The sequence below is a fragment of the Platichthys flesus genome, chromosome 18 (assembly GCF_949316205.1).
Source record: "Platichthys flesus chromosome 18, fPlaFle2.1, whole genome shotgun sequence".
Lineage (NCBI taxonomy): Eukaryota > Metazoa > Chordata > Actinopteri > Pleuronectiformes > Pleuronectidae > Platichthys > Platichthys flesus.
Window position 1 is genome coordinate 13,290,958 of NC_084962.1, and position 20,928 is coordinate 13,311,885.

Here is a 20,928-nt window from a genome sequence, read left to right on the forward strand (position 1 = left end):
AACATAATTCCCCTATAACAGTTTGTTAATGTTGGGGAAGGATTATGCTTTAGGTGGAATAAAACATTTTTGTTTTTATTTGTCTGAAACAACCTTTCCCTAATCTTAGCCATAGGGTTTTTATTGTCTGAACTTAACCAGAAACAGGCCTGAGCTGTTTCCCTAAACAAATTGGAGGTATCAACATTTTTTACAGACAGGTCTGTTTTGAGGCTTGTACCCTTTCAGACAGTTTACTGCAATTAAATCTACCTGCTGGGGCTTTAAGGTGACTCATTAAATGTACGACCTGGACCATGTTAGATCCCTGAATCATATCCAAATGTGTCTTTATGGCCCACACAGGGGGGTACAATTCTGAGACCGTTTTCCAATTCCGGACCCGACCGTAGCTGGTCTGAAATACAACATGTCATAGCAACACAATTAGGCATTGATGGGAAGAATTTAAACAGTTAATTACTCAACATAACTGAGTCATGCACATTCATTATGAGCAGTTAATAGCCTTGTAACTTTTTATGTCAGGTCAAATGACTCCTCTCTTGATGCTATGAGGACAGGGGGAGGATAAAGGGAGTGCTACAATCAGCGTCTTGAGCTCCTCTCACACTGACCAACCACTATCACTCTCTGTCCAAACTAAAGAAGCCTTTGAGCAACACTCAGGGTATTAACCTCCAGCCAAACTAAGTCATGGGAACCACCATGGAACTGGAAAGACAACAAAAGCAGTCTTAGGTTTTTCACACCTGGAAGTTCCAACTTTTGGTTTTGGTTTTACGTTGCAATTTAGGGTTAGGGCACTGAAGACTTTTGTATGACAAACATACGTTCTGTTGTCCTCACCTTACATAGACAGGTGTCGTATAGTACTTTAGGTAGTAGTCTTTCCATATGAAGAACTCAACTCTAGTTTGAATGCACCAAATCGATAATGTTAATATTACAGTATAATATTGTTGCAGACCCAGCAATCCTGTCTGCCTGAGCGACTCTGTTTCTGGAGAAGACCAGTAAGGCTTCCTCTGCTCTTTCTTCTTTTGTTGTTTAATGTTGTCTCAACTTCCTGCAATTGTCTGGAAGTCCTGATTAACAAAAATAATGTCTTCTCACACAGAACCAAACCACTGCGTAATTTGATCCAGGCGGTATATATTTTGGTCCGTTAAGTTAAACCGATAAGTTAGAAAAAATTTGGAATAAAGTAGTTGTGTAAAGTAGTTAGATTTGAACATTTACTTGAACTGGCACTGTTTTGAAAAATAAAGCAAAAGTGATTATTTTTGGAACCTTTTTTGATGCTGACAGGTTTCATTTTAAAATTGGCCGACGAAACAAACAACAGTGACACAGAGAAACACAATGACTCAAAATGTCTTCTGCTCGTCAAACTTTGTAAGGCATCAATTTAAAAGGAACTGAAGGCCGCTGACACACAGAGACAAAACATTCGTGCTCTCCCAGCAAACAAACAAGACTAAATGGTCAAAATCCTTTGGCAATAAAACTTTTTCTTACCCGTAAGTTTCTCTGTGTTAATAAATCTGTCAGTTCGTGTTTGAGAATGATATTTCAGCAAACTGAGACAATTTTTCTGCCCTGGCATCATAAATCTGTGCGTCAAGAAGGAGCATGAATGCATTCATGTTTTCTCTCAGATGGAGGTGCAGTGAGCTCTGACGCATCTGCAAATCAAACGACTTTCACTACAGGTGAAGATCCACAGAGATGAAACAACCAAAACCTACCACTGGTCAGTTAGAACTGAAGAAGCCTCTTGGGTGAGAACTGTCTTCAGTTGCCCATGCACAACTCTCGAAGATCCCGAGATCCCGTTTTGGCTGTTTTTAGTAAGTTTCTGGAGAAAGCCCAGAAAGAATTGTGAAGCCAGACAGAAAAAATCCCGACCACAGCATCACCAAGCCTCCCTTTTCATTGTAATAACAATTTAGTGTTTTTTTATCTAAATGAAATGAATGTAACCTGGGTGGTCTCTCTTTGTCATTATCTGTGGTTTTACTGGTCGACATTAGAGAAGTTATAAAAAAACACTGCACTGTGACGCACAATGAAAAGCCTCATTATTTATTGATGGACAGGTTGAGAGGGAGGGAGGACATGAACAGCTGATTTCAGGAAGTCAGGTAAATGGCGGCTGTCATGAGGGGATGAATAATGGAATGCAAACAAGAACGGACTGAAACCTGCTGTTTGTGAATCACAAATATAAACCTGATTGTCATTTAAACAGTTGTCTGCGTTACAAAGTTGTAATACTTGACTTGTTTGTGTTGTATTTCCTGGTTTCTAGAGGTGCTGGCAGGTCAACTTGCCGTCAAAGCTGCCAGGCCTCCCCGTTTCAAGATTTGCTCAGTTCTGTGTTTTTGAGAATCCGTTTAGTGCAAAATCTATGGGACAGATATATGACATTAGACTTTCAAGATAGGACAATTTAGATAAGATAAAAGAAAACCAACCCCCTGCTCTCACTCATCCTATCTGTCATGGTACTGTGTATGTTCCACTACACAAATACCCGTCATCCTCCATAGTGCTGCGTCAGTTCTCCTACAGCGAAAAAAACCCACACAACCTCTGGATGTTACATTTCTCTAAACCAATCACAATCATTCTTGGGCAGCAATAAGATAAGCAGGACCAGGCTCCCTATCTAAATGAATAGGGGGAAAGCCATAACCGCTTTATCAATGGTCGCCAGCCCATTGAGACTACACGTACAGAATCACCAGCCAAATCTGATAAAAAAGTTACTTTAAAAGTTTTTTTCGAGACACCAGACTGTTTTATAAATCAGTCCAGAGAGGGGTGACATGACACCATTGGAGTTGATGTATTAATAGTTAAACATCACATACGTTTATGTGTTGATATCCTCCTCTACATTCAAAGTCCAACTGCACTTTGCCGTTTATTCCATCACCCGGGTTGAAGCAGCGATGCCTCTGCAGTATCAGGGAGGGACCTAGAGAGGCAAGCCCTGTCCTTAAAAAGGATAAGTCCATCAAAGAAAAGGCCATAAAAACAACTTACAATTTATGATACAAACTTTTACTGATAAAAGCAGATTGAATAATTTAATAATCAGTGCCCTTGAGGTGGAGCCTGCTTTGCTTTAGCTCACGAGGAGATAACTGGGCTTTTTTAAAGATGCAGTGTGTGGCTTTAGCAGAGACTTATTAAACCCAGACAGTTTGGGTGAAGTGGAACGAATCATTACATCGGCCAAGTCGGTGTCAGTGGTTCCCTCTATCAAGGATTTGCCAAATGACAATGGTCACGAAGGTTTGTAGCTTTGAGGTTGTTATTTGTTATTCCAACTTGCACCAATAACAGTCAGTGGCAAAAGGTTTTGTGTTTTTGGCTTGTCTGTCCATCTGTCTCATTCCTCAAAAGCTGTGAAACCAATGAAAACCAAACTCTTGTTTGTGCTTCATGGTTCAATGTGACCCAGCTTTAGCTTTCTCCTGTGGATACCAGGCTCCTCTTAGATATGGAGAGGGAAGTCGTAATATTACCAAAATAAAGTTGTAATTTAGAAGAAAGTCACAATATTATGAGAAGAAAGTTGCCATTTAATGAGAAAATTATATCATTATATAATAATATTTCTAGACTTCATTCCTAATGTATTGCTTTAGAGGGGGGTAGAAGATCAGCCCGTGGCCTGCCTTATTTTTTGTAAGAATACCACTTTAGTTTCATAATATTACAACTGGATAACTGCACATTGTTCTATTTTAAGGGGTTACTGCACTATGGACATATTGGTAGATTAATCTGCATTATTTTAACAAGCTGATATATGCTTAATTTTCTTATACCCTTTAAATTATTTTTTGTTCAGGTAGATAACAGCACACTTTGCACCTTCTTACTGTTTAATAGAACATGTGGTCATGAGAACTGTGACCAGCACAATATTGAGAATGTTTGTCAATATCAATAAACCATAGAGGTCTAAGTGAAGGTTAACAAAATGTACATATACTGTGAAGGCCGTGGTTTGGAGAACTGTTAAATTAAACTTAAGGTGTTGTGAGATCTTAAATCTTGTTTACTCAACACCTAGAAGAGAGCTCGGAGAAAGTATAACTCCAACATTCTGTGGGTTCTTCTATAGGTCATGCTCCATAAACCAAAAGTTAAAGGGAATCAATACAGTGGTTCACACGATGAAAACGTAACCTCCATGACATTAAAGATCGGAGCCAGTAGTGCCACTGCTTACGCACAATTTGACATATTTGAGACATTCATCCCATCTTTTTGTTGTAGTCACTCTGAGTCATCATGGGCCGTCACAGGTTTTGCGGCATCAAGACAGACGCTTTGGCTTATCATATTATCGATGACATCATCCCTGCTGCATTCATTCGTTTGAATTTGGGGCGAAAGTTAAGGTCTCCGTTTTTGCCAGAAATTGCATTATCTTGGAAAATTCTATTATCGTGTCAGGGTGGGTAAGAACAAGCACAATTATTGTTTTTCTTTGACTCTATGACAAAGAACAGAAGGGTGCAACGTATGAAGCCCCGGGCCGGGGCGGCTTATGTGCCATTCATCCGCCTAGCATGTGTTTTCTATGTGTGTGCACGGCTGATAAATAGTTCAGTAAATCTTTTGAGGGGCGGCAGATACATCTTGCAGTTACTCATACAAAGATCGTAAACTTTGCAAGTTAAAAGGTGGCAGTGTTTTTTCTATCTGGCCTTTGAGCCCTCATCACTTCTTTCATCACTTCTTTCATCTCTGTCTCCAGTGGGTGCCAACCCTCCATGCTTTCAGGAGGTGCTGGAGGTTATGGGTGTTTGCAGTGAGGCTTGTAATGGGGAATTACCCCCGGAGAACAGAAATGTCTTTTGAGGAGAGGCATCAAGAAGAGAAAGCCCCAGACAGGAAACCTCAGCAAACACGACTGGTGGCACAGAGGGGACGTCGGCTGAGGGAACGACCGGATATCACGACTATTTTTGAACGTTGTCTGAGGATGTGATGCTGCTTTATTTGGTATCTGAGGTTCAAACTGAGGAGATTGGAACGAGAGGGAATCACTAGGTCCCCGGTTGTTATCACCTCTCAAAGGCCTAAATTTAGTCTCTCATTGGTGGTCCCCTCTGTGACCAGACATCCCACAGACGTGTGGGTGTAGTTGTTTCCATAATTGAGCAACATTCATCTCCCTGCGTCGGCGATGGACAGGCAAACCGGCCAAAGTGTAAAGCCAATGTAATCTTGAAGGGGTATTACCAGGGTTAACCTGCAGAGCAAAGATAATAAACAGGAGAAGTGATGGAGAGGGACTGAGAGGAAGAACAACAATCTAAGATGGGAAACTGAGCTTTTTAGTTTACAGTCCAGCTACATGGAAGAAGGTACTAAAACTACTTTAAGATAAAGTTTGACGTTTTGGGAAATTCAATTATTTGTGTTTTTGGAGAGATTGATATCACTCTCAACTGGATTTGACAGGTCATTGAGATGCTTTCAGACGTGCACTGAAGCCTGGACATTTTCCTGAAATCTTCCAGTGGGACTGTGAGAACGGAAATGACAAAGGATTATGAAAACTATTTCCTTTAATTCTGCAAAGATGATTATCTGCAGGCTACAGCTTCATAATTTCCGTAATCTCAATTGTTGCAGAATAAATCTTCTAATCAAACTTCATTTTGAAGCAAATATAAGTTCCAGGGTAAATCTGATGACTGCTTCTGTTCTTAACGGACATTATTATTATTATTGTTATTTGGGATTTTTTCCTTCCTTTTTGCATTTCATGAGGTGTCTTATATTGTATATCCTGGACTGATGTCTCTTGAAAAGCAAACCTCAGCGACTGAGGTTGGTAGAGACAAGAAGAAGGGTTCTCAATTATCGCCGCCCTGAAAATTAGCTTAAGAAGGTTTTTACTCGGTGGAACACGGTAGATCGGGAAACAGCAGATTTCCCTGCATCCTCGTAACGTGCAGCCTCTGCCTGCTCTGAGTGGGTCGTCCTCATCCGTGTGTGAAGATCAAACATTGAGACAAGTTCCTGTCGACCGTCCCCAGTGATCAGCAGGACGCGTTCAGCTTTAATTCAGCTGATTCTGGACAACAGTGACAGGACTGAATGGAAAAGCACTGTGCATTACTCTTTTATAGGGATAAGAGCAGGCACCCAGCAGTCCGCCCGCGGTGAGGAAGAGAGGCCCTGCCGAGAGAGAGCATCCGGCCGTGTTTTCTCAAATCAGCCAATCGCAGTGAGGGCACACAATGTGAAATAAGGAAGTCAAACCGAAACAGTGATAACATGGCGGTAGACACAGAGCAGGGTAGGGTTCCAGGCAACTGTCCTACGCTGACATGTGCGTAGAATGAGTGCGTCACACATTTTCCATCTTTATTTCATCACGGCACTGTGTCTGTTTTCAGACCCTTTAATTGTTGTGCGTTTGGAGACATCCTGTCTGCCCAAAAGTGGCCCGAACATGACTGAAAATCCCCTCCACTGGGTAGATTGTCCATGTGCACAGAGATACTAGATTTAATATGATACGGACAATTAACTTATTGTTTTTTTAATGCAAAATAAAACGTACAGCATATTGCTACTGCTAGGCACCGGTCCTATTGCGCAACTGGATTAACCACCCTGGGGGCCCCGGGAGCAAGAACTCGATGCAGGGCCCGCTTTGCTTTGAAGTTCCCCACAAGTGGAGTTTACAGATCTTGAAACCAAACCCCTACAGTTTACTCTGTGGTAATTTGATCAGACAGAACTTTATTTAGTGGCCATGTGAGCGCAAGATAAACTAACATGATGGAGGTCACAGGGCGCCTCTGCAAGACAGGGTGGTATGATTATGTTGAGATAAAGTACAAGAAAAAACAAATATACACAATCAGGGAAGCAACTGTTTTCTATAAATGTGTTACAAAGTTAACTCTTTTATTTCATCATGCCACTACTGCGTATGTTGTATGGGATTAAACAAGTGGTAAAAATCAATCTGTCCACATTTTGAAAACCCAAATTTGATTCTTGCACCTTTGTCAGTATCCATTTTTTAAAGCTGTTTTCCCACAGTAGTCAGAACACAGCAGGATGATGAAGAACACACAAGGAAAACAAATATCTCAAGGTGAAAAAGATGAAGAAGCCAAGATGTCGAGACAACAAGATTCAGGAGCTTTTGGCCACTGGCCCCAGCCCTTACCTGAATGCTCCGGACTTTTTCCTGTTGTTGTAATTGCGTCTGACCCGGATAATCTCACTTCGGAATGCAGCCCACTGATCTCCTGCTCTACCTTCCTCATGCACAGCCACCCTGTAGATAGATCAGGTCTGTTCGAGTACAACTCTCAAACGTTGCCTTCTGTCTCCAAGGTCCAGGAAGGTTGGATTCAGTAAATGGTGAACATGGCCCGAATAGCACCGGTCAAATCCGGGCCTGCTTTGGGACGTTGGTTGACATTTGTTTGATTGCTGTTAAAAGTGGTTATCTGTGCAGTGGAAGCACCGGACTCGGCTCTGACTCTGCCCTTTGCTGCATGTCTTTCCTGTTCTCTCACATTCCAAATTATTTCACATTTGCCATCCTGTCAATAAAGAAAAGAAATCACCCCAAAAATATCTTTAAAAAAGCTATGTTTGCACTTATAATGGCATCATACTACTCATCACTGTCATTACGGTCATCTCGACAGATTTCATTAGAGAAATTGATTATCCGAAAAGCCCTCATCTTTCTAAACGTGGGTTCTTCCCTCCAACAGAAGGTTCGAGCGTATAAAAGTTTTCAAGTTAAGTTGCCAAAGTCCCAGTTTCTGTGGCTAATGAACCACAGTGGCACGTCTGTCCTCATTAATGAAGCCATGACCAACTCGAACTCTTTGTCTGCACCACCAACGTGTCAGACTATCTGGTAAAAAACAAAGTATGAGATGAAAATGACCTCAAAAGACTCAGTGGGGTAGAGAGGTAATGTAACCATGTGACGAGATGGTTGGATTCACAGAGATTCATTTGATGCTGATCACACTGATGTGACACACGTGGATCCTGGACTTGCGATGGAGACGCAGGTGATGACTCATGTGTCTTGACAGACCAGTGGGATATTTCACTGAGGACACAGAACAAAGGCCCGAGACGATAAAAAAAAAGATTCTACTTTTTAATGGCAAAGCAGACACGGTATCACCGCCATCTTAATCCTCCACACCACCCTCACTCTCTTCATCTCCCATCTTCCTCAGCCAGATGTTACGAGAAGACTTGGTGGTACACACGAGCACAAAGACACGCACACAAACAAATGCACACACACACACACACACACACGTACACACACACACACATAAAAACACACACACAGTGGCTATTTTTACATTGAAAAGTGAAATATTGTAGATTTGATTTGTTTATGAAAGTCAATTTAAAATAAACAATGACACGACTATCTATCGATCTATCTAAAGAATATATTTATTTAAGATAAAACAGAATTCTGAAAATACCAGAAACTTCATGATGACAAGAAAAGTTTCAAGCAAAAACCAATTTGACACTTTAACACATTGATTTTTGGTTATCTTCGGTTGTCAAGCGATTGATTCAACTTGTTTTTCGACCTGCAGCCTCTCACAGGAAGTCGTCTGCCTCTGAATGAAAAAGTTCTATAATTCATCATAATAATGGGCTATGATTCATGCATTTCAGATAGGAGCACCAAATTGGCATAAGTGACAATGGAGACACTGTCCCTGGAGTGTACACGTTGTCCAGACAGACGGGTGTGTGTGAGAATGGACATTAGTAACCTTGTTTTATTCAGCAGATCCTCCATCCATGGCTCCATTTTCATGCTTTCGGCTTATTATTCCTCCTTGGAGACCTGGGAGGACTGCGTGAAAGGTTGACTGTCTTCAATTTCCCTTTGATAAATACTGCACAGTCAATGACCTCAGATATTTTAGCTTTTTATAAATCCCCCCTTGGATTTTTTGACATCACGTCGGGAGTCTAATGCACTTGGCAGAATATCATCGGAAAGACATTCATCTTCACTGCAATCTGCCCTGACACAAAGCCGACCTGTGTTATCAAAACAGAGATTAACATGTTCTCTGAGTTTCATCATTTCAAACATTGCGTTTCTTCCTCCAGATCTCTCCATCACTCCATCTCCATCACCTCGGCCTCTCTGGTTCTTTTCTGTCCAGATCATACCTCCCTCCCCGGTGCCTCTTCCGCTGGGGCCCCATTTTGGCACCGCGTCGAGTGCACAGGCCATTAAAGTCTTCAAGTGAAGCACGTGCAGCTCTGCTCGATGACTTTAATGTAAGACAGAGAGAGAAGGAGATCACAACCCGGGCGAGCCGCAGTGCCGGGTAAACTGACACTAACACCCAGACTGTAGATAGCGTCTTTATTTTATGGCTCCATTACTGCAGACAAATCCACCAATCATTTTCAGGAAATTGCAGAAAAAATTGGAAACTGTGTTGAATTACATGCCTATTCCAATTAATTGCTCACACAACCAAACGGGTATTTTTGTCACGGCACAGCAGGGTAGCTAAACATGCAAAACATTTTAATTTATAAATATAGCTATGTAACCACATGGAGGAGATCTCCCGATGAATTCCCATTTTCCTGTTCATCGATTACCCAGAAAGATGAAACCCTATGCTGCAGCTTCTCAAACCGACTTTTACGTACTTTATTTGGACTGATGAAAACACTGAACGGTTAATACAAAGCTCACACATGTGGCCGAGACTGCACGCAGTATTTTTTAAGTATCTGTCGTCTCTGTTTCTGTACAATTGGAGTAACAATTTCAAGAATTAGTCTATCGCTGATCTTTTATCCCCGCACGACCCCGCGATGCTCCGGCCTTCTATCTGTTCCAGACTCTCAGCTGAGGACTCAAAGGGGACAGAGCTTTTTGATGTAACAGCCGCGTGACTGTGGAACACCCTGCTCGGGGCGAAGTTGAAATCTAAACTGAAACACATACTTTTATCTCACCACCTTACCCAACTTTATCTGATTTTGGCTTTATTTTTTTTTCTGTTCATTCTGGATTTTGCCATTTTGAGCTTTTAATGTGGTTTGTTAAAAAAAAAAAAAAGTGGTGCTTTACGCGTTTCTGTGTTCAATTCAGTTCAAGTCAATTCTTATTAGTACAGCGCCAAATCACAGCATTAGTGCCACTCAGTCGCTGCAACTCTTCTTGCTGTATTCTCACACGGGCTCTCTGACATTTTCCAGACATTTGACTGGGGGAGCTGGAAGGGAAGGTTTTGGTAAAATGTCCAGAGCAACTGACTTCGACATTTGTGTTTTCATTTTCAGCCGCTCTGTCAAATTTCAGGAACATACCCACAGATTGGTTAACATCTAAAATCAGCCCATTATACTTTTTTTGGGAGGAAAACTTAAAAAAATGTATAGAGGACCAAAACGGAAAAAATTAAACTAAATCGATAAAGAACTCAATAGTAGATAAATAAATGAAATGCCAAAATAGAAACAATCATTTAATATGATAAATAAAATATATGAATTTGTATTTTACTTATTTGGCAATGGAAATCTCTTAATTATATCACAGGTTTATGCATTTCTACGTATATTTGTTAACTTGATGGGCGGGGTTAATTCTGTCAACTTCATTTAATTTAACTTTATACTGAAACTCGTCTTTGAGTCTGTATCCAGCAGACATGTTGTACTTGATAAAGCATAAACTGCATTAATAAAAGTAACACTGATATCATTTGTTTATCATATGTGTCACATCGATTTTTTTCATGAATGAAACTTGAAATTCCTTTATCAGACTGTGGCAGCATTTATACCTCACTAATATGCAGAATGTGTCTAATAAAATATACCTTTAAAATCATGTATATCAATGTGACTCATTCATAAGGTAACACAGAGTGAGTCATATCTCTCTCTCTCTCTCTCTCTCTCTCTCTCTCTCTCTCTCTCTCTCTGCACGTCTCTTCTCCTTATTACATTAGAGAGCGTGTGTGACTCAACCAGCTGCTTCTACAGGACTCAGGGAGCCGCCCTCAGTCTCCACAGGTACCGAGAGCTATTTCAACTCCTTTAGCATTGAGCAAATAATCTGTCAGGAGTGACTCACAGAGGAACAAATGAACACAAGGAAAGTAGAATGAAATGACATTTATTATGACTTTAGCAGGGAGCGGTCCTATGAATTAAGTAGTTCAGTTATGAAGGAGACGGGTGATGATGAGGAATGGAGCACGAGGATGTGACATCTTATAAACGGCTCCTGATTGGATGGTCGAAGGGAGATGAGAGTTGAGCTGGTGCGGGGGTGGAGGTGGATACTCATTAATTGCGGTACTGAAAGCCGTATAAATAAAAATGTATATTATAAGCAGTAGTATTAGCAGTAGCAGTAGTAGTACTATTAGTCATATTTATTATTATCATAGGACCATCTGGGATTTTTCACAAATCAGTAAGTCATTTGAAAGAATATATCTTGACAAACCTGACAAACCAGAATGTTGACCTGACGATGGTGCTACAATAAGAGGTCGTTGCACCCATTAAATGGTGTTAATATTCTAACTGTATACGCCCTGGGTGATTTCATATTCTTCATTTAATCCTAAATAGTAGATGTAAACAAAAACAGCTGTAGTTAATGTATATAATGTTTTGTACCTCTGCACAGGAGGTCACGTTTTCACCCCGTTTGTTTAGTTGTTGGTTTGTCAGCAGGATTCCACAAAAACTACTAAACGGATTTTCACATAACTTGACGGAACATGGCTGAGAGGGAGTCCATAAAATGTTATTGCAGATTCCATACAAAGTTTTTGTTTACTTTCTTTAAAGTTGCCATGTTTTGATATTGTCCCCACTTCCCATTTAATTAACTCATGGCTCTTTAGGACAGGGACTGATATCTATATGTGTGTGCTTCTGTTGGAATTTAAGGTGAATGTTGAGTGCCCTTCTGTATATATCATGATTTTACAGAGGACTTTAGACTGGAATCCCATGTTATCTCTCACATTCTAATTTTGATATTTTCTCTACAAACCTCTCCTTTACATTAAACTATATTAAATCTGGGCTGCTTTGGAGGAATGTAAATTTGCAAGTGTGGAACGGTGATTGAACGTGCCCCTAATTAGCTGGACACTGTAATAAACACAGTCCTGACATCATTACCAGAAGATAACACAACCACAGATGCTGGGAGCCACAGTGGGAGCCAGACATGCACTGCAAACACACGCATCCGCAAGATGTCAGAATTGAGGCTTTACCAACATCTGTTAGTGGGAACGTGCCATCCTAAATCATGTGGGGTGGGAAGACACCTTGACAAGCATCAGCCCATCAGTTGGTCGGTTATTTGGCCAGAGACTCGTGCTGCGCCGGCCAAACGTTGCTCAGCCCAACAAAGCTTTATTTCACTTGTAGGAGGCACCAAAAATACCAAAAGGCACAGTGCATTCTGGGGGAAATGGGTATAAAAGTATTTACACTGCTTCTTGTTGAGCAAATATGGTTTCTTTGCGGTAACATCATAGAGAACCAATTGCACAATATTCATCGAGTGACATTTTTAAACAACAAGATGAAATAAAACTGGAGACCTGGACCTCAGGGGTTAATTCTATACCATGCTTTTGTGCTATAAGGGTAATATTTTGTACACAAAGAGTACATCTACTGTGTAATTCTGCACACTTCACTCCCCGCTCTGTGAAGTGCACAAGCCTGTGTGAGCCCCCACTCACATGCTATGATATACTGACATCGTTCGTCTTCATGTCAGTTTCTGGACAAGTGATTCCAAATGTTTGTCAAAGCGCTGATGTAACATTCCTACCGTCAGAAAACGTTTGGAATATTTTCTCCCTCAACAGCCGATTTGTCTTTCTCGATTAAGTTTTATTGTTTAAAAACCCATCTTGAGTTTTCTATGACCCGATTTAACGTTCTGCGTGCTTCTGGAAGTGTTTTACCAAAGGGCAAGGGGTCTTTAAATGTAAGTCACTGCCTCCAACACAAGTCAAGATGATCAACAGAAATCAGGGATATTTATGCGATTGGGAATAATAGGGGAAATCTTTTCATTCTTCATTTGGCCGATTTGGTGATGAAATACCCCCTGAAACTTGAAAATCAACTTCATGTGCTGTGTGTTCCAGGATGAACTTCTCCGAGTTGTCTCATTATCTCTGTCACGCACGCTGTTCCCCTGAAAACAATATGGACCTCTGTATTACAGGTGGTGTTTCTTATATCTAAAGTGGCTTCACCCACAGCAGTGCAGCTGACTGGGTGTTGTGCAATGCATGACAAACCCGAGGAAAGAAGGAGTTTCTTTGCACCAATCAGACCAGAAGATTTAAACTGAGGATAGTGTCCACTCAAATCTTTATTTGAATTTGAGGAGAACCAAGACCGTCTTAAACTTTGATACAAGACATGACTCATGTTTCTGGAGACGGGGAGCTGGCTGCAATCGGTGTGTGTGTGTGTGTGTGTGTGTGTGTGTGCTTTCCATATGTGCATCAGAGAGAGGTCAGAGTGCAATCTCTAATGTTAATGCCCTTTCAGAGATGATCAGTTCCTCTAGCTGTCACGGATAAGCCTCCAACCCCAGAGAGGGAGCCCTGTCTAATCACCCCCAACCCCCCCCACCCCCGACATGCACGTACGCTCGCTTCACCACCTCCATCCCTAAAGCACACCCATTTCTCTTCCTCCCCGTATTTATTTAACTTCCAGTCGATCCCTCACGTCCGCATCTAATGGATCGTGACAGATGAATGCAGGCAAAGCATACCAACATGAAATTCGATGCATCTGGGAAAACAAATGAGTGGGGGAAAAAAAAATAATGGTAATTTTGAGGTTAAACATCTTGTCAACCTTCTACAGAGATCAAACAAAGTTTAAAAATGAAGTGTGAAATTAGAGATGAGTCTTCAAAGACACATCCTGCGGTGGGCAAGTGACATTTAGTCCGGACTGCCCTCTAGTGGTACATTAACATTTATGATGTGAACCAAATACAAATTTCATGAATAACATCGCAGGGTGACCTGCAAGTTTCACCTCAGCATTCTTACTTTGAAAAGGACACATTAATGTTTATATTCCCAGAGCAGCGTTTGCATGTTTTCACTTTTCTCACTGTGTAAAAAGCCTCCTGGGAGAAGGGAAGGGGTCAAGACTGCACAAAGAGTCGTGCCCAGTATCACAGGCCAACAACACCACCTGGGAAGCTGTTAAACCAGTTCAGCTGATCCCGGCATACAAATCCAGTTAGGCTCGCATGACGCTGTTTTACTATGGGGCGGGTTCCCGTCCACAGACGCCTGCTCATTCAAATAAACACATGCCAAGCCTTTGCTCCGATCACACATCCAACATCCTTTCTCAAAAATACTCTTAAATGTGTTTTATGTCTGCGTGACTTCGGTTCTGTTTAATGAACTAATTCTTTCTCTTGATTTGATTTTTGCTCCTGATTTTTTTACGTTTTTGAAGCACTTTTAAACTTAACGAAAAGTGCTTTATAAAGTTTATTGTATCATAGAGCGAAACAATCTCATTTATCCCCTCTACAAATCAAACAGTCACGTATAAAGTAATTCAAGTCAAGTTTAAAACACACTTTAAAACAACATTACATACAAAACAGTTACTGTCCTTTGGTTCTGGTGCGTCTCATTATGTACAACATACTCAGCAGCACTGGTATCAGACACAGGCATCCCTTCCAGTTGTCAGCGAACAATCCTTTTTATAGTCATGATGAAAGAAACTGCCAACCGCCTCCAAATTTCAGGATTAGAGCAGAGATGGTAAGCTCCTCTCGGTGAAGCCCATTTACAGACATAGGGAGAGAGATCAGTCAGTCTTGTCTCTCTTCTCTCTGCGCGCCTTTCGCTTCAACTGGAGTATCTTGAGTTCAGTCATAGTGGAAAAGGTCCTGTACACCCACAGCATCTGAAGTTAGGAAACACACACACACACACACACACAAGTTGTCGTCCGTGGCATACCTGAGGCTCATCTGTGCTCTCAACATGTGATCTGGTGTGACAGGTTCCTTACCACAATGAGGACTGTGTTGAGCAGCAGAGGAATCGAGTAAACCAAAGATATGAACATGCCCTTTGAATCAAAGTACTGGAAATTAGAAAAGGACCTGTGAACAGAAATAAAGCTGAGTGAGCATGTGCTGCTGGTTACGGTTAGTTCCCCCGTTTGTGATCAAAGCCAACAGAGCTTCTATACACGCTGTTCCACTCAATGTACTGAAATACTGCTCGTACCTCCAGTTCATAGCTGCCAGCTCATTCAGTTGTTCAGCGCTATACACCAGGCCCACTGTGGAGAGAAGACAGGTCAGTCTGGGAACTCTGTCACACGCACACACACTCACCCACACACACTGACCCACACACACTGACCCACACAACAACACAGTGTGTTTACAAGCCTCTTCACACTGGGTCTCATTTAGCTTTAATTATGAGCTAGAGTGGCGACAAATCCAAACAAGATTTATGGGATCTACCGATACCGATATTATTACCTACTGCTTATTGGTGCTGTTGAATAAAATTTGAAATTAAAAAACGTGATAATTAAATTATTTGAATGCTTAAAAAAGTGTAAGTTTTTTTTTCATCTACATTGAGTTTAACAACAGGATTTTGTTCAGAGAGAGAGAGAGAAAACCCTAAAGTAGAAAACTGTGTACTTGTTGTGTGACGCTCACTTGCACACTAAATACTCCATCGGCATACAAAGCTCTCTCTTTCATAGAGCAAGGGGGGGGGCTGCATTTTTCTAAAATTGTTTAGATTTACATCGAGCCCTGTTCAGTTTTGGCACATGGCAGATACACGTTAAACTGGAACAGTGAGGATACGAGCTGACTGCGGGTCTGTCTGTTCTCCACGTACCCATGAGCAGAAAGTGACAGATCTGAGCTCTGTAGAATCTGCAGGTCACCAGCGTCACACACAGACACACAGCGTGAAACAGCAGGAGCCCGACGAGCCAGGGCTCCGACCACTGCACCTACAGACGGCCACAGAGAGAAGACAGACAGTCAGTGGATGTTAAACTCTCATCTGTTTAGCAGCAGAGCTCTGTGTGCTAGCTGCGAGAGCTAACGATCGCTGCCTCGACTAGAGAATGAAACTTCCGCCTTACAGACATGAGGAACGTCCATATCGATGTGATTCTTAAATTGCTGAAGCTGTCGATCGGGATGGAGCTGATATTCTTCTCTGATTTCAGCTCCGTCATCTCCACAAAACACCGGAGCAGCCGCTAAATGTTCCCCGGCTCGTGTAAACCAGTCTGTGGTGTAAACAGGACCTGAATGCGGAAGTAGCGTCTATGTCGCGGTTGAAATACGTCATCCAGGAGCCAGCTCTGTCACATCTTTTGTGTTTTCACTTTGTTTAATTCAATTAATTTGCCTGATTAATAATAATAACTAGTTGATGGGAACAATATGTCATTTATTAATCTCAAAAAATAGTTTTTTAAACCACGTTAAATCATTCAGTATCTAAAATCCCAAAATATAAAAGTAACTTCTAAGTAAGGCTGTCAAATATATGTAGTAAAGTAGACAATACAATGGTTTTCCCTGAAATGTGTATCAAAAGCAGCATAGAATGACTCAGACACACACACAATAATGTGTCCATCTTTTCGGTGTGCTTGGTTTCTCATGGGAATGAGCAGTCGGTGTGGCCTAGGGGGCAGAGTGGCCCTTCTCTATCAATAAGGTTAGGGGTTCGATTACCACTCTTCCCCATCTGCATGCCAAAGTGTCCTTGGCAAGATACTGACCCCGTAAATTTGGTAAAACTTAAACCAACTGTCCATCGCACAATATTTACACTATGTTAATAAAAAAAACAATTATATTGATAAAATAAATAATTAAATGAGTCCTGCGCCGCAGTCGGACATTGAACACTTCTTTTTTGTATTGGGTTTCTCAAATTATGTCATACAACGAAACACCTTTGCTCAGTTGTTGAGTTTCTGGGATCCACACAAGGCCAAAATACTTTATTACACATCCACAATCTTTAATGTGTTATTTGTGACATTCAGATACATGAATGCAATATAAAAGGTGATATAACTGCAGCCTGTGAGATGATTTGTGAATATCATTTCAATTTAAAGCTTCAGCTTGTGCTTATGGTAATAATACCAATGAAAAAAATGTCTCCTCTTGTTAGTCTGTTGTTCATATCGCAGCAATTCACAGCAGATGGAGAAAAGAGATATTCCCTTTGGATCATTTGTCTGTTAACCATCCCTTTAAGGGCACGTTCTAAAAATTCCAAATGCACTTACATAGGAAGGTGCAAAACGCATGTATCACAAATCAATTTAATGTCTCATCAATATATTTGAATGACTTGACTTGTTTCTTGTGCCTCGTCACTGCTGTGGCCACATTGTGGATAACGGTGGCAGCTATCGTGGATTATGCTTAAACTAGACTGTCTAGATATACAATATGTCCGCTCACATATATACTATTACTGTCAATACCGCTAGCTGTTATTGCTACTTATCTAACGATTGATAAACCTAATTTGTTAGACACTGATCTTCTTGAGATATCGCGTTCCCCGGAATGGGACGGCACATTTTTTAATCAGGGTATATAAAGAGCATTAGGTCTATGCAGAGAGAAAATCTATGAACTCAAAAACCTTTTTTTTTATACAGATATGGTTAAAAAGTTTAGCTGTACTTTACCAGATATCATGACCAACAACAGGTTTTTCAGTACCAAAAATAGTACTGCCACCTTTTAATATATCACAAGAAATAACTTCATAAAATGTAATATTCTTTGATTAAAACTTCAAATACAATTTCAAGTACACAAATATTAACAACATCAAAAGTCTTTGCTCGGGGACATTGCTGTTATATACACAATAGCTTGTAGAGATACAAAAATAAAACTGGAGGAGATCCAGGTGCATCAGCTCAGCTTCTCCCTCGGTGAAAGTCAGGGACAAAAGTAGCAGCCACTGTGATCGGGGTGGAGTAACCCAGAGCAAAGTTGTAGAGACCAAGCATCATACATTTCCAGGTGGAGCGCAGTGCTTTGCCAACGTTCTGCAAAACAAAGACAGAAACAGCCTCAGATCAATGATTCATTCTGTGGATTCCCATCCTCATTGTTAGAAAATCTGTTGAGCCAATCAGAGGAGGCCCAGGTGAACTGACACAGATGGAGGCTGAGTCACTAACCTGGGATTATGTCGCCATTCATTTTAATCACAGAATATTCAAATGACAACCGGTGATTTTAGCACAACAAGGTCAAATCAACATTTTAATGATTTGTCGGGATCTGAAGTAGAATCAGTTCATATCAGTTCATACTAATCCTGCACATGTATCGGGTTTAGAAAAATAGCACAGCAGGGAGAGTGTTTTTAGTCGTAACGTATAAATAAATCGTCCCGTGAACACCATTGTCTCGTCAATGAGCAGGAAAGGGCTGTCCGGCTGGGGCGGACACAGGAAGTCAGATGTTTCAGGAAAATAAAGCAAAAACAATCCTACTTCCTCAATGTGGTTTGTACAAAGGACTCTGTTCACTGTCTCAACTGAAATAAAAAAAACTAATAAGTCAACAGAAGGTAATAAAAAACTCATTCCCAAGGTTGAGAATAAACCATCAGACTCAGAAGTATTAACAACAGCCCTTTTAGTTATGATTTATCAACCTGATGCTCACGTTTTCACAGATTCTTATAGTCAGGGGCATAAAGTCATCTGTTGAGTTAACATGTTTTCAAGGGGCACACCTGCTCATGGCAATAATTAACCAATGTTGATTATCAACTTGATCACGTTTATAAAAACAATTAATGAGATAAGCCCAAAGAGCTTTCCCAAATATCAACAGTTTATCTGAATAATTACAATGAGGACAATTGTTGCCATACAAAAAAAAAATCTCTAGAAAATACATAGTAATTTATTATTATATTTATTAATATATATATAATATATATATATATATAAAAGAAAAAAACTGCTTTCAACTTACCAACAGTGAAACTGCAAGAGAGGACAACACATTTAATTAATTTAAAATGTCTTAATTAGAGAAGCATATTATAATATCGGCATTTTAGTTATGTTTACTGATTAAACATAAAACTAACAGTCAAGAGGAATTTTAATAATTTTAATTAAAAAATGTCCTACTTCCTTAATCTCCTCTTTAAATCGGAACTCAACAGGGGAATTGAATTTGTAACTGCACACCCAAGTAAACACGCACCGGTTTGGATGTCAAGTCTAATGAAGGAGTGATATAAAATAGATTAAATATAGTTAAAGATTTACAGAAAACTACGATTATTTTATTGGATAGTTTACTTGACATTTTACAGCTCTGATTCCCAGCAAGGCCGAACTACCCAGATTTCTTCATCAGTCACGTGTGGGATGGTTATAAAGCAAACAGACAAAACAAGAATTGATGCACCAGGGACACTGTCAAGTGATCCAGGCAGGAAAGAGTGAGGATAGGCAGGAAACTGAACGCCCCTTATTTGAACAAAGCATTTATCGGCATGAACATTGATTGTCAGTATGGCTGCGCCTTTGTGAGTCCAGAAGTTAAAGGCCAATAGATGAATGAGAACAAAGCTGTAATGTGTATGTGATTATTCATATGGTCTGAGGGGGTATTCCTGATCAAGCACGTATATTTTTTCAGATTATAACATTTAGGTGATCTCTGTTTTAGCAGATACCAGCAATTACCTTAATAATCAGAAACCTCAGCCTTATTTGTATTTGGTCATTTGGGAGGATGATGCAGTTGCAGCACGGGACACAAAGAAACCAAAGAGCCCACATGTTGAGCCAATTAAAGACTTCAGGTTAATTTACAGCAGTTTTCCCCCGATAATTAGGATTCTATCAGAACAGATTGAGGCTGATTGATGCCATATTGAGAAAATCTGTGATTCACATGTGGACTTACCCGCACTGAGGCTACAGAGGAAAGACAAAAATTACAAAAAGGATAAGACCCTCTATAAAAGTGCCACCAAACCATCACAACACAAACACACACTGCATTTGTAGAACATTATTCAACATTGTAAGAAAAATGTGAAATTAGAATACCGACCTTCTTGACTTTTTTGTACTTTTCCTTCTTTCTCTTCTTCTTGGCTTCCCTCGCTTCATCATCCGTCAACGGCTCGTACCTCTCCGGCAGAAAAGCAAAGTGTATTTCTCTGTGGCACCGCTCGTGTTGTCTGCTGTTGTCTGCCACCGACTCGCTGTCTGTGGAGGAAGAGTCCTCCGCGCAGTCCACATGTCGCTGGTACTTGCGTGCGGCTCCTACGCTCAGAGCCTCACCTGATGCTGCAGCTGAGTTTCTGTTAAACAACCGTGATGGGAGAGATTTAGGCTTCATGTTATCTCCTCTTAGCCCGTTCTCAGGGATATAAAGGGAAGAAAGCACCAGTGCTCCTGCGGGAGGTCAGGTATGTTGTCAACAGACGTTATGTGCATGAGTGGAAGTGCATTCCAGTGGACCGCCTTGTGTGGGAGATCTGGCACAGAGCCCTTAAAGGTGCAAATCCGTCCTCACATGATTGACCTCGATAGGTCTCAGGGTTTCTGCTTGAGTGTTCAAAGGCAGATCTGAAACTAAATGACTTGTATCCAGTGAATAGGAAGAGCTGAGGAGAAATATCAAGGATTGTGTGTTAATCTGTCCTAATCCAAATCGACCAAAAAAGGAGAATCAAGCCTATCTATTGAAAAATTCACAAGATGATATTAGCTGAAACCCAAATGATCTCA

General features: G+C 40.8%; 2 protein-coding genes across 2 annotated transcripts; both read right to left on the reverse strand.

Annotated features, from left to right (window-relative positions):
* Positions 1-14,674: 14,674 nt before the first annotated feature.
* Positions 14,675-16,429, reverse strand: tmem18 (transmembrane protein 18). Its single transcript, XM_062411238.1, has 5 exons — positions 16,255-16,429; positions 16,002-16,119; positions 15,366-15,420; positions 15,145-15,238; positions 14,675-15,036 (listed from the first exon to the last, which is right to left on the reverse strand). Exons 1-5 carry the CDS (start codon positions 16,348-16,350, stop codon positions 14,938-14,940), a joined length of 462 nt encoding a protein of 153 aa, XP_062267222.1. The 5' UTR covers positions 16,351-16,429; the 3' UTR covers positions 14,675-14,937.
* Positions 16,430-17,092: 663 nt separating this feature from the next.
* LOC133973401 (required for drug-induced death protein 1-like) lies at positions 17,093-20,862 on the reverse strand. The gene is made up of 2 exons (XM_062411239.1): positions 20,246-20,862; positions 17,093-18,204 (listed from the first exon to the last, which is right to left on the reverse strand). Exons 1-2 carry the CDS (start codon positions 20,534-20,536, stop codon positions 18,073-18,075), a joined length of 423 nt encoding a protein of 140 aa, XP_062267223.1. The 5' UTR covers positions 20,537-20,862; the 3' UTR covers positions 17,093-18,072.
* Between the last annotated feature and the right edge of the window lie 66 nt (positions 20,863-20,928).